The sequence below is a fragment of the Garra rufa genome, chromosome 3 (genome assembly GCF_049309525.1).
Source record: "Garra rufa chromosome 3, GarRuf1.0, whole genome shotgun sequence".
NCBI classification, from domain to species: domain Eukaryota; kingdom Metazoa; phylum Chordata; class Actinopteri; order Cypriniformes; family Cyprinidae; genus Garra; species Garra rufa.
In genome coordinates, this window is record NC_133363.1 from 36,215,423 (window position 1) to 36,229,158 (window position 13,736).

Genomic DNA, 13,736 nt, shown 5'->3' on the forward strand with positions numbered 1-13,736 from the left:
GACGCGGCGGTGTCCGCTATCTCCGTGTCTGACGCGGCGGTGTCCGCTATCTCCGTTCCTGACGCGGCGGCGTCCGCTATCTCCGTGCCTGAAGTGGCGGCGACCGCTATCTCTGTTCCTGACGCGGCGGCGACCGCTATCTCTGTTCCCGATGCGGCGGCGACCGCTATCTTGGTTCCTGATGCGGCGGCGACCGCTGTCTCTGTTCCTGATGCGGCGGCGACCGCTATCTTGGTTCCTGATGCGGCGGCGACCGCTATCTCTGTTCCTGACGCGGCGACCGCTATCTTGGTTCCTGATGCAGCGGCGACCGCTATATCTGTTCCTGACGCGGCGGTGACCGCGCTCTCTGTTCCTGACGCGGAGGTGACCGCGCTCTCTGTTCCTGACGCGGAGGTGACCGCGCTCTCTGTTCCTGACGCGGCCCTGACCGCGCCCTCTGTTCCGGACGCGGCGGTGACCGCGCTCTCTGTTCCCGCCGCGCCGGTGACCGCGCTCTCTGTTCCGGACGCGGCGGTGACCGCGCCCTCTGTTCCTGACGCGGCGGTGATCGCGGATGTTCCTCTGGCGGCAGGGTCCACTCACGGTTCTCCGCTGCACGGACCTGGCCCGCCATCCCTCGCCCTGATTCGCCTTCCCCGTTCCTCCTCCCTCCAGACTTGTGGAACGTCTGGAAGCCGTTCCGTGGGGAGGGGGTACTGTCATGATCAGGGCTGCATTGTCTTCGTATGTATGTTTCTCACGCTCCTGATCTCTGTTTTCCTTGCTCATGTTTTAGTTCTGTTTACTTTGTATTTTCAAGTCGTGTTGTGCCGTGTTTGCCTTTTGTTTGTTTGTTTATTGTTTAATTAAAATTACCTTCCCTGCATTTTGGACCCTGACCTCATCTCTCAGCACACCTAACGTGACAAGCAATGCATATTATTAATCAAAAATTAAGTTTTTATATATTTATGGTAGGAAATTTACAAAATATCTTTATGGCACATGATCTTTACTTAATATCCTAATGATTTTTGGCATAAAAGAAAATTTGATAATTTTGACCCATAATGTATTGTTGGCTATTGCAACAAATATACCCATGCTACTTAATTTTGTGGTCCAGGGCCACATATATATTTAAAAATGATGAAATATAGACAGTGATAACAAAACAATAAAAGAAAGATAAAACATAAATGACTGAGAGCATTTCCAAAGTACATTTTTAATCTTAATAATAAAACAAAACACACTGATTACAAAAAGTATTAGATGAGTAGAGTTGCCGAGTACTAGATGCAATAATTAGCTTTGTTATTTTTGGGTGTAAATTTATTAGCTAACACCAGGTTAAACTTCTCCTTCAGTAAAGCCTTCATCTCACAGTCTGGGATTTCCTTCATGTACACCGAGTCTGAGTCTTCTTTGAATGTGACCTCACTGTACGTCCAACCAATCAGTGCTCTGTAGCCTGTGGCCGTCTGAAGGGAGCAAATGGATTTGAGCATGAACAGAGATTCTGGACTGGTCTGCAGGATATCTGACATCTCCCAGAAATGATTTGCATCACGGGGTGTTAATAGGAAGGAGTATAATGTTTTGGTGAGGCGTTTGTCAACGAGGCTGGAATTAGCAAAGGCCTTATCTTGGACCAATTGCTTCCTTCCGGTCTTCTCCAAAAGCCACTTCATCCCATTATTTATGAGGCGGAAAACGCCTGGTGGCTGTAGCTGGTCTTTACCTGAGATCAGCTCTAAGGGATGCCAAATTTGACACGACACTCCAAAGCTCACATCTGCAATGTACTGCTTCCCATCAATCTCCACCAGATTGATGAGATGAGAGTCCGTGGGGAGGAACTCCTGTTCTTGTGAGTTGAACACTTTGGCGCCTAGTATGGTGAATTTGTATCCCATCTCCTTCAGGACCCATGAGAACAAGAGGTTGTTTTCACAACACCAGCCTCCCCGATTGCTCTTGACTATTTTGTCATAGATGATCTGCAGGTCCATTGAGTTTCTTTCGCCAGAGTGGATGCTGAGGTTCTCAAATGGAATATTCATAACATGCAGCTTGTGGATGGTGAAGAAATTGTGCAGGTCGGCTTTGTCATATTGGCCTGTAAACCCAATCCTGTTCAAGTACTCTTTCAGGTCCATTTTATCCCTACAAGCAACAATGTACAAAGTTTTAACATAAATCGTGTAGTCATTATACATTGTTGTAATATATATATAAAATATACAATTTCAGGATTTACAATTTAATAAAGCATATTCATGTATGTTACTAAAAAATAATACTTGCTTAAAGTACAGGAAAACTGCAGCCAAGGAGAACAAAAAAAGAAAGATTTAAGAAAATCAAAGCATGTGGGAGCAGATGAAACATATGAACAGAGGAAGATACGCATATAACAAAAAATAAAGTATGTTAACTAGTGCGGCTAAAGGAAATACATTATTAGGTGTTCAAGCGTGTAGTGCTGAAACCCTATTGTTGCCAAGGACCAGCAATCTCCATGTAAAACTGAATGGGCAGTCCAAACCCTAAGTTACTGAGAACAAACCTGTGCAGGAAGATTCTCTGGACAATAAATATCAATAATTATCAAAAAAAGGGTTGAACTTTCGACTCTCCATCACAAAGGGACGCCAAAACGTTTGAAAGGGGCAGGGCCACTTTTACTAAAATGGCTATAACTTTTGAACGGGATGAGATAAACTCACAACCAGTATGTAGAATCTGAGGTCACATGAAAAAAGTTGCGGATCTTGGATACTTCGTGGCACTATAAGAGGAAAAAAAAAAACATAAAAATGGGCATACACACCCGTTTGTCCTATGGACATGAAAATCTGTATGCATGGTCTTGGTCCAAAGGGTCTAAAGTGCCACAAGAGGAGTAAGAAAATTTGCGTAAACACGGCTGCCAATGCCATAGGCCGATGAAATTTAAGGACCTATTAGACAAAATTAACAGAGGTCGATCGGAATGAAATGAACGGTGGAGCCTTTTTGACTCATGGCCCCAAAGGTCTGTGAGAAATTTGAAAGAAATCGGCCTCTGGGGGGTGGGGGGGGGGGGCAATATCGTATTTTCCGAAGACTTAAACGATTGTATGTTGCGAGGTTTTTCTTTTTCACACATATGCACGATATTCATATCATACGATAGACCTCGTCATTCCAAACAACTTTGCCTCTAGAACCGGTTTTTCGATCAATTTGGAAAAAACACTGCAGTGCAATTCTCTGGACTCTCTAGTTCAATAGTTATCAAAAAATGTTGAATTTTTCCCTTTTGGAAGCTAAAATGGGGTCGTTTAGAAAAGGGGCCTGTCCAAACATACCCAAAAGCCTATAAAGCCAAAATGAAAACTCAAAACTTAATGAAACTTGGTGAGCACATGCAAGAGGAGATTCTAAACAAGCATGCACATTTTTAGGGTGATCGGGCGACAGATGGCGCTATAATAGTCATTAATGTTAAAAAAAACATCATATTTCTATGGTAAATGACCTAGATTTGCCCAAAACCCTTTTTAAATAATTGATTTAGGTTGTTACAGGCTTGATAAATAATATGTAATGTTTTTTTTTTCATAAATGCCTTAAAGCGCTTGAACCCCCGTAATCACTGCTTGCAGCTATATTTTATTACTATTACATTATTTATTATTGTTGTTGATATTATTAGCCTATTACATGTAATTTTTTACATGTCAAAATATATTTCAAGGAGCAAGATCATTAAAAAAAAATCTTAACATACAATTTCACAATACAGATTAATTAAATCCTGTACATCTAGATATTTTAGGTAAATATATATTGAAAATATGTTTTAAAAATATCATCATCAAATATCAGTTCATGTTTTTGACATTTTACATATTTTGGATATGTTAAAAACAAATATAACAAATATATATATATTTGCCTTACAGGTTCTGTTCTGAGACATAACAGGGTGAATTCAGCTTAACTGGGACATTTCAGTCATCACAATTACAAAAAGCATCTTAAATATGCAACAATCAGTAAAGAAAATTATTTTTCAAAATTGAAAAATATCCTACCGTAATGAATCCAGCGAGAGCTGAAGGAAGAGCAATGCTTAGAAAGAATGTATGCAAAATGAGATTGAATTACACGCCCTTGAACCACAGAGTAATAAATTAACAATGAATGATAAACACAGGGCAAAATCCACGACTTTGAACAAACACAGCATTCATTAGGCTACTACTGCTCTTCATATGATTGTTCCTCAGAATAGCCCTATACTGGTCACAGATACAGGAACCACCCAGCAAACACATTTACGTTGTGGCGACGTCTGTGCAACGTTCCATTTTTATAATGGCAACGTCGCCGTTTACGTGCTCGCAACGTTGTAACAACGTGGAAATGTAAGACGCGAAAAGGCTGTGGCAACGTTGTTCGGCGACATTCATCAACCGTAAGGCGACGTTTTTACTACATGTATTTTTTCATGCCAGATTATTTATAAATAAAGCTTTTTTTCCCCTGCGTGTTATATACACAGGATGAGTATGTAATACTTTTACATACTGTTTATTATTAAAAGTCGTTCATTGATATTGATCTTTTTAACTTAACATCTGCTTGTGTAAACTTTGAATAAAACTTTTGAGTAAAAATGCCATACAAAATTCATATAATCAAACTTTATTTCAAACCAAACATTTTATACATACCAAGGATGAGTTACCAAAAGGTATGGGCTATATTTGGAGAAAATGCGATATAGAGTATTACGTATGTAAATATATCAAAGTCATTTAGTTTAAGTATATTAAATTACTAATAAAGCAAAGGCATCTGAGAACGTTTATTAAACAAAAGTAAAACAACGAAACAGCGGTCACCGGCCGATAAGGCGGACTTTGGACGGGAGAATACGGCGGACAGGAGATCGTAGTCAGGCAAGGCGGTAGGGAGAAAACAGTCCAAGAAAGATCAACAAATCCAGATGGCAGAGGCAAACGCAGAATCCAGTAGGCAGGCACAAGTCAACACCAAACACCAATGATCTGAATACTGAAAGAAATATAGTTCGCATTACACCAAACTCGACCTGAAACTAACACTCGGTACGTGAATTATCAGCTATTCTGTTCATCCATTAACAAAAAAAAAAATCTCTCGAAACGAAAATTAATGGATTTGTTAGGATATTTACATATTTATCTGAGAGATATCAAAAAGCAATACTCACGTCCTACTGCGGTCAGGCCAGCCTCCACTTTAAAAAACACGGTCATTCTAGCCGCCACGTTATTTTGTGTTGCGCGCATATACTACACTTTACGGTAATTTCGTGTAAAAACCCTAGATCAGAGGAAAAGCGATCTTTGGCTTTCAGTTATTGAGTGAGTTTCTCAGTCAATAATGAATTAAAGAATGACATGATAAAGAATGAAAATAAATACATTTTAAAAATATAATACAAAAGTTTAAACAGTCTGATAATATGAAAATGACTTCAACTGTTGAGGAAAATTAAATGTAGAATTTCCAAATAATATAAAATAACTGTCATAAAATAAGCATTTCATAAACTTGCAAATAACCATTTTATCCGTAAATTCATGTCAGAACTGTCTGATGTCCTATTACAAAATAAAAGCCCTCCAAAATCCTATATTCTACCTTCTCAACTTCTGATTTTGGATAGCTTTAAAAAGGAAACTCCCTGATTGCACAGACTAATTTCAATTCAGATTGACAGTTCACTACCCCAGGATGTTACTCAACCAGTTTAAGGATTATGTGATGAAGCATTATAAAATAAAAGCCCTCCAAATTCCCCTATATGATCAATTTTGTCTGTGATTTTGGATACATCTAAAAAGAAACCTCCCTGATTGCACAGAATAATTTCAGTTCAGAGAGACAGTTCAATACCCCAGGATATCACTCAGCAAACTTCAGGAGTATCTGATGTAGCATTACAAAATAAAAGCCCATCCAAATTTCTATATATGATCAATTTTGTCTGTGATTTTGGATAGCTCTTAAAAGGAAACTCCCTGATTGCACAGACTAATTTCAATTCAGATTGACAGATTGAAATTGGACTGTTCAGACAGGGAGTTTCCTTTTTAGAGCTATCTGAAATCAAAAACAAAATTGGTCATAAATAGGATTTTGGAGGGCTTTTATTTTGTAATGCTACATCAGAATCTTCTGAAACTGGCTCGGTGACACCCTGGTGTAGTTTACTGTCAATCTGAATTGAAATTAGTCTGTGCAATCAGGGAGTTTCCTTCTTATTTTTAGAGCTATCCAAAATCACAGACAAAATTGGTCATATATAGTATTTTGGAGGGCTTCTATTTTGTAATGCTACATCAGATAGTCCTGAAACTGGTTGAGTGACATCCTGGGGTAGTGAACTGTCACTCTGAAGTGAAATTAGTCTGTGCAATTAGGGAGTTTCCTTTTTAGATCTATCCAACAGGGTTGGGGCCATTCATGAATTGAACTGAGAATGAATGGTAAATTCCAATTCACTTCCTGGAATGGAATTGGAATTGGATTGGAATGTCAGGAAACAGAATTGAATTCAAATAAATGCCACTTGAGTTGCTAAATAAAATAATTTGACTTGATTTGCTTAATAGTTTATAGTAAATTAAATATTGTAAATCACATAAACAACAAACATGTAAAAGAAATACAAAGTACTGTATGTTTAGTATGTTAAGCATGATCATTTCACATGCCACATTTCAGGAAATGATGATAATTCGATGCAATAAAAAGTGAATGAAATACATGAATGAACATGACTCGTTTTTTGTGAGTTGAGACATATATTATGTGGTAATCATATATTGAATTTATAGTACATCCAGAAACATATCATCACTGTCATTCAATTATTAATTCATAATGTACAGTTCTCATTTTTATTTACTTGCATTTGATCAACTCTATTTCATACATGGCATTTGTAAAGCATCATAAATAAAGTTCAGATGTATGTCTCTAAATGCAATCACAAATAAATGCTCAGAAACAGCAATAAAAGGAATTCAGTGGAATTTCCCTGAATTGAATTACACTTCCTGTAATTTCAATTCAATTCCAACTCTATTTCCTGTAATTGTTGTTGAATTCCAATTCCATTTCTTTCTTTGAATTGGAATTGTTGAGTTCCACAACCCTGCTATCCAAAATCAAAGACAAAATGGGTCATATATAGTATTTTGGAGGGCCTTTATTTTGTAATGCTACATCAGATACTCCTGAAATTTGCTAAATGACATCCTGGGGTATTGAACTGTCACTCTGAACTGAAATTAGTCTGTGCAATCAGGGAGTTTCCTTTTTAAAGCTATCCAAAATCAGAAGTTGAGAAGGTAGAATATAGGATTTTGGAGAGCTTTTATTTTGTAAAAATATGAATGATAATAATGAATTAATGACAATAATGAATTGTCAATCTGAATCGAAATTAGTCTGTGCAATCAGGAAGTTTCCTTTTTAGAGCTAACTAAAATCACAGAGAAAATTGGTCATATATAGGATTTTGGAGGGCTTTTATTTTGTAACGCTACATCAGATAGTCCTGAAACTGGTTGAGTAACATCCTGGGTTAGTGAACTGTCACTCTGAACTGGAATTAGTCTGTGCAATCAGGGAGCTTCCTTTTTAGAGCTATCCAAAATCACAGACAAAATTGGTCATATATGGGATTTTGGAGGGCTTTTATTTTGTAATGCTACATCAGATAGTCCTGAAACTGGTTGAGTAACATCCTGGGGTAATTAATTGTCAATCTGAATTGAAATTAGTCTGTGCAATCAGGGACTTTCCTTTTTAGAGCTATTCAAAATCACAGACAAAATTAGTCATATATAGAAATTTGGATGGGCTTTTATTTTGTAATGCTACATCAGATAATCCTAAAACTGGCTGCATGACATCCTGGGGTAATGAACTGTCACTCTGAACTGAAATTAGTCTGTGCAATCAGAGAGCTTCCTTTTTAGAGCTATCCAAAATCAGAGGCTGAGAAGGTAGGATATAAAATTTTGGAGGGCTTTTATTTTGTAATGTTACATCAGATAGTCCTGGAACTGGTTGAGTAACATCCTGGGGTAATGAACTGTCACTCTGAACTGAAATTAGTCTGTGCAATCAGGGAGCTTCCTTTTTAGAGCTTTTCAAAATCAGAGGTTGAGAAGTTAGGATATAAAATTTTGGAGGGCTTTTATTTTGTAATGCTACATCAGATAGTCCTGAAACTAATTGAGTAACATCCTGGGGTAATGAACTGTCAATCTGAATTGAATTTAGTGTGTGCAATCAGGGAGTTTCGTTTATAGAGCTATCCAAAATCACAGACAAAATTTGTCATATATAGAAATTTGGATGGGCTTTTATTTTGAAATGCTAAATCAGATACTCCTGACATTTGCTGAGTGACATTCTGGGGTATTGAACTGTCAATCTGAATCGAAATTAGTTTGTGCAATCAGGGAGTTTCCTTTTTAGAGCCATGCAAATATCACAGACAAAACTGGTCATATATGGGATTTTGGAGGACTTTTATTTTATAATGCTACATCAGATAGTCCTGAAATTTGCTGAGTGACATACTGGGGTAGTGAACTGTCAATCTGAATTGAAATTAGTCTGTGCAATCATGGAGTTTCCTTTTTAAAGCTATCCAAAATCAGAAGTTGAGAAGGTAGAATATAGGATTTTGGAGGACTTTTATTTTGTAATAGGACATCAGACAGTTCTGACATGAATTTACGGATAAAATGGTTATTTGCAAGTTTATGAAATGCTTTGGTATTATTTTTAATCAGACAGTTATTTTATATTATTTGGAAATTCTACATTTAATTTTCCTCAACAGTTGAAGCCATTTTCATATTATCAGACTGTTTAAACATTTGTATTATATTTTTTTAAATGTATTTATTTTCATTCTTTATCATGTCATTCTTTAATTCATTATTGACTGAGAAACTCGCTCAATAAATGAAAGCCAAAGATCGCTTTTCCTCTGATCTAGGGTTTTTACACGCAATTACCGTAACGTGTAGTATATGCGCGCAACACAAAATAACGTGGCGGCTAGAATGACCGTGTTTTTTAAAGTGGAGGCTGGCCTGACCGCAGTCACGTACTGGCTTGAAGAATACTAACGGCCCAACTGTCTGTTCAAATTTAAAAAGCGCTTCGGATTCGGAACAGTGACGAATAAATGTCTTACAGTGGTTGTCCAGACAGCCTAAGCACAACTTTCAGAGATGGCCCTGAACCGTGGTAGAATGGCAACATTGTGACAACGTCACAATGTTGCCATTCATGGTAACAACCTGAGGACACAACGTAGAACCAACAACCTTTTAGCCATGTTGTTACAACGTTGCTAAAAGGTTGGCTACGTTGTGGCAACGTTCTGTGTTTGTTGCAATTCTGATCTCTTTGCTTCATTTACAGACCATTACACAACATGCTTACTGTCTTGTGACTGTTCCTAAAATGAGTTTGGCAGATACAGTATGATCCGCAGTCTTCTGTTTAATGTCTCTACTAGAACAGACTGTGAATACATAATGTTTCTTAGCCTTGCATAATGTCCCAGATGTTCATTTCATCACAATATATAAACAGTTTAAGGTTTACTTCAAATTTGTTGAACAAATTAGACATCTTACAACTCCAACCATATTACCAAGTGCTCGTTCAACCTGTTCTGTCCTTACTGTGCAAACAAAAACATGATATATGTGTAAACCTTTATAAAATGAGAAAAAGAGCAGTACCTACTTGATACCTGTGTCTAACAGTGTGGGACACTGCAACGGAATCACATGCAGACTATGATGACTGTGCAACATAATGTGCATCAGACTGAAACTTTTTCAGTGGTATCTTCTGGCCACATGCCTTGTAGATTTATAATTTTTGTGGTCTTATCCATCATAGATTATACTCACAAATACATCTACATCAAAAACATCAGTCTGAATCAATTAAAATCTTACACATAATATACATACAATATTACAGTTGAGGTCAAACGGTTACACCCTCCTTTCCGAATCTACAAAATGTTAATTATTTTACCATTTTATTTAGTACTGACCTGACTAAGATATTTCACACGAAAGATGTTTACATATTCTCCACAAGAGAAAATAATAGCTGAATTTATAAAAATGACCCAGTTCAAAAGTTTACACCCCCTTGATTTTTAATACTGTGTTGTTACCTGAATGATCAACAGCTGTGTTTTTTTGTTTAGTGATAGTTGTTCATAAGTCCCTTGTTTGTCCTGAACAGTTAAACTGAACACTGTTCTTCAGAAAAACCAGGTCCCACAAATTCTTTGGTTGTCCAGCATTTTTTTGTGTATTTTAACCCTTCCCAACAATGACTGTATGATTTTGAGATCCATTTTATAACACTAAGGACAACTGAGGGACTCATATGCAAGTTTTACAGAAGGTTCAAATGTTCCAGTAGGAAAAACCATGCATTAAGAGCCAGGGGGTTAAACCTTTTTGAATTTAAAGATCAGGTTAAATTTAACTTATTTTGTCTTCTGGGAAACTATCTTCTGTAGCCTCTGAAGGGCAGTACTAAATGTAAAAAAATGATATTTAGGCAAAATAAGAAAAAATGTACACATCTCTATTATGTTCAAAAGTTTTCACCCCCCGGCTCTTAATGCATCCTTCTGGTGCATCAGTGAGCATTTGAACCTTCTGTACACTTGATGTCATCCTACGTTTGTTGAGCGACATTCAAATGAGTTGGCGTTCATCCCAATCAGCCGCTCTGTAGCTTTGTTGCTGTAACTGCTGTCTATGGAATTTTAAGGATAGAAGCAAGCTGACACTAACTGAATTCCCCATGCCACTAAAGCCAGAATGAAACTCTTCTTTTCCTTACTCAGAACTTTTAATTTCAACTCTTTTGATATGGTCAGTAGTTATTATTTAATTCCAGCTACTTTCGAGGTACTACTAGACACTGTTTTAGAGGAAAGTGATGTCCACAGCAGGGTTTTAATACTTTTTCTTGTTAAATAAGATTTGGTTGAGGTGTGGTCTTTTTACAGAGTTGTATATTAATATATAGTTACACACCATATGTGACCCTGGACCACAAAACCAATCTTAAGCAGCACAGGTATATTTGTAGCAATAGCCAAAAATACATTGTATTGGTCAAAATTATCGATTTTTCTTTTATGCCAAAAATCATTAGCATATTAAGTAAAGATCATGTTCCATGAAGATATTTTGTAAATTTTCTACCATAAATATATAAAAACTTGATTTTTGATTAGTAATATGCATTGCTAAGAACTTCATTTGGACAACTTTAAAGGCGATTTTCTCAACATTTAGATTTTTTTGCACCCTCAGATTCCAGGTTTTCAAATAGTTGTATCTCAAACAAACATTGTCCTATTTTAACAAACAATACATCAATGGATAGCTTATTTACTCATCTTTCAGATGACGTAAGAATCTCAATTTCGACAAATTTACACTTATGACTGGTTTTGTGGTCCAGGGTCACATATCATCCAGCAGTTTTAATTATTTTGGCAATGTCATCCTAATTCATCTAATCATTTTTGCTTTTTCAGCTGTTTAGTTTTCTTTGGAATAACGTATGATAATGTATGTCTGTAACACATACAAGCACAAATCAATGTATATGGAGTGAAAAGGGGTGGGAGACGGTTCATGAACATAGAACTCATAGTTCAAAGACAGTTTTTTCTTAATGCTGACTATCATTCACGTTCTGTTCTAGTACAACTGAACAGCAGAGAGAGTGAGTGAGAGTTTGGTTTGGTCAGTAGACACAGAGCTGTTGTTGTGTAAAAACACGCTTCACTGAGCAAACTCCAAGGCTTGTGCATCCTGTGCACTTGTTGCTTGAATTGGGGGACAAACATGCTGTATCACGAGTTAGTCACAAAACGACAGGAGGAAATTCCCTTTTCCTGCGTCCTTTGCACAGAAAAATGAGAAGTTTTAAGTCACGCAAGGTATTTCCATATTCTGTTTAATTTTCTTGAAATAGGATCTGCTCTTGACTTGTATGCAAGAGAATGGCAAGTAAAAAAAAGGAATTTTATATCAACATGATATGATTATATTGCTAATATTTGATAATGAGCATGTTAAATAACTGTTTTTAGAATTTCAGAGTATATAAGAATGATATTTTGCTTTATATGAACAACATAAATGTCCATACATATGTATTTACACACACAGGAAGCTATCTCCTAAGGAAACTGATTTCTAAAATCTTCAACAGCACCATGAATTCACGTCTAATGCTTTATGACAGTGAGTTTTGGTCATAACTAAGCAAATATACGTTTTTTGGCTATACCATGCTTAGTCTATTTCTTGGGACAATTATAAAATCACTTACTGCATTGATGGAGCGAAGGGTTCTGCTTTCAAAAAAAGATCAGATAAAGACATTTTAGACAGGATGCCAAGGAGACAGGATGTTACACAATTTTTGCATTATTTCGGACGTGCTTTGATGTCTGTAGCCACAACTCTTTTTCTGTTCATTTATGTACTGCCAAGTTGAAGCTATTCTCCATTTGGACACAGATGCAACCCAATTTTCACTTGTAGGTTTTTAATTATAATTTTCCATTAGTCTACGGTTCTTATAGATGCCATTAGATATCTGCGTGGATGAATTGTTATTTTGAATTGGTACTTTTCCGTTCATCTTTTTGAGCTTGTTCGCAAAAGGAGCTGTATCATTTGATTTTCCAGCTGAGGCGGAATTATTAAAAACGACTGAATTAAATACGTAAGAGCACTCTGAACGCTTTTCAACTGCTGCACAAATGACATGATGTCGAGAACGCATGCGCACTGCGCAGGAGGATTTGTTGGCGAATCGTAAGAAAAAAGGTGATAACAGCAATGCGCAACAGAGTTTTGTTTTTGTAATGTAATAAAAACTGTTTAATTAAAACATAGTATGTCATTTAAAATGTAAATAAATTATGAAATCATTGGTATATACTATAAAATATACGTACTACCAAAACAATTTGATGTTAAATGTTTTGCTACTCATCTACAGAAGTAACGTTAAATTTTGGCGGTTTTTGGTAGGCCTATACCAAGATATGCACACTAGCTAATGACGAATGGCGAATTTGGTTTTATTTTTCTATTTGCTACACAGTTTAGAAGATATTGAATAGTTAGTACTATTAAACAACTATACAATAATTAAGAACTTTTGAACTTGTGAATAAGCCAATGATAAGATAATAAGAAATGATAAAATGATGTCATTTTTTTTAATTTAGACCGTGTTTATCATAAATTAAACTTAATGACGCAGGGCATGGGCAGGTTAGATAGTAAACTTTGCTAAGTGTCATGTCAACAAAACGGACTCATCAGAAACAGGAGTTCATAGGTCAGAAGGCTTTTAAAGCAGTATTGAGGTCAGGTGCACCATCACCTACTAAGAAGTTATGATGGTTAATATATAGACAAACAGGACAGACCTCACATTTTGAATGATAAAAAGCTTTAAAGGTCTTAAGTTGTAAAGATGCTGTATAATTATGTTGCACTGTAAATTATGACTGGGGTTTCTTTTATTAAATTGATGTCCTTTCTTTTGCTGAGAGAAAAGCTGTAGAGTCTGCTAATTAGATATTAAACTTCACATTTGTAGAAATT

At 36.6% G+C, this 13,736-nt stretch overlaps 1 protein-coding gene across 1 annotated transcript; it reads right to left on the minus strand.

The window, feature by feature from the left end:
* Window positions 1-1,184: 1,184 nt before the first annotated feature.
* LOC141332326 (arylamine N-acetyltransferase, pineal gland isozyme NAT-10-like) lies at window positions 1,185-9,291 on the minus strand. Its single transcript, XM_073837462.1, has 3 exons — window positions 9,158-9,291; window positions 4,068-5,052; window positions 1,185-2,151 (listed from the first exon to the last, which is right to left on the minus strand). Exon 3 carries the CDS (start codon window positions 2,142-2,144, stop codon window positions 1,278-1,280), a length of 867 nt encoding a protein of 288 aa, XP_073693563.1. The 5' UTR covers window positions 2,145-2,151; window positions 4,068-5,052; window positions 9,158-9,291; the 3' UTR covers window positions 1,185-1,277.
* Between the last annotated feature and the right edge of the window lie 4,445 nt (window positions 9,292-13,736).

What these genes read in the sequence shown, in the direction of transcription:
- LOC141332326 (XM_073837462.1), bottom strand. Translation starts at nt 2,144, where the DNA reads ATGGACCTGAAAGAGTACTTGAACAGGATTGGGTTTACAGGCCAATAT.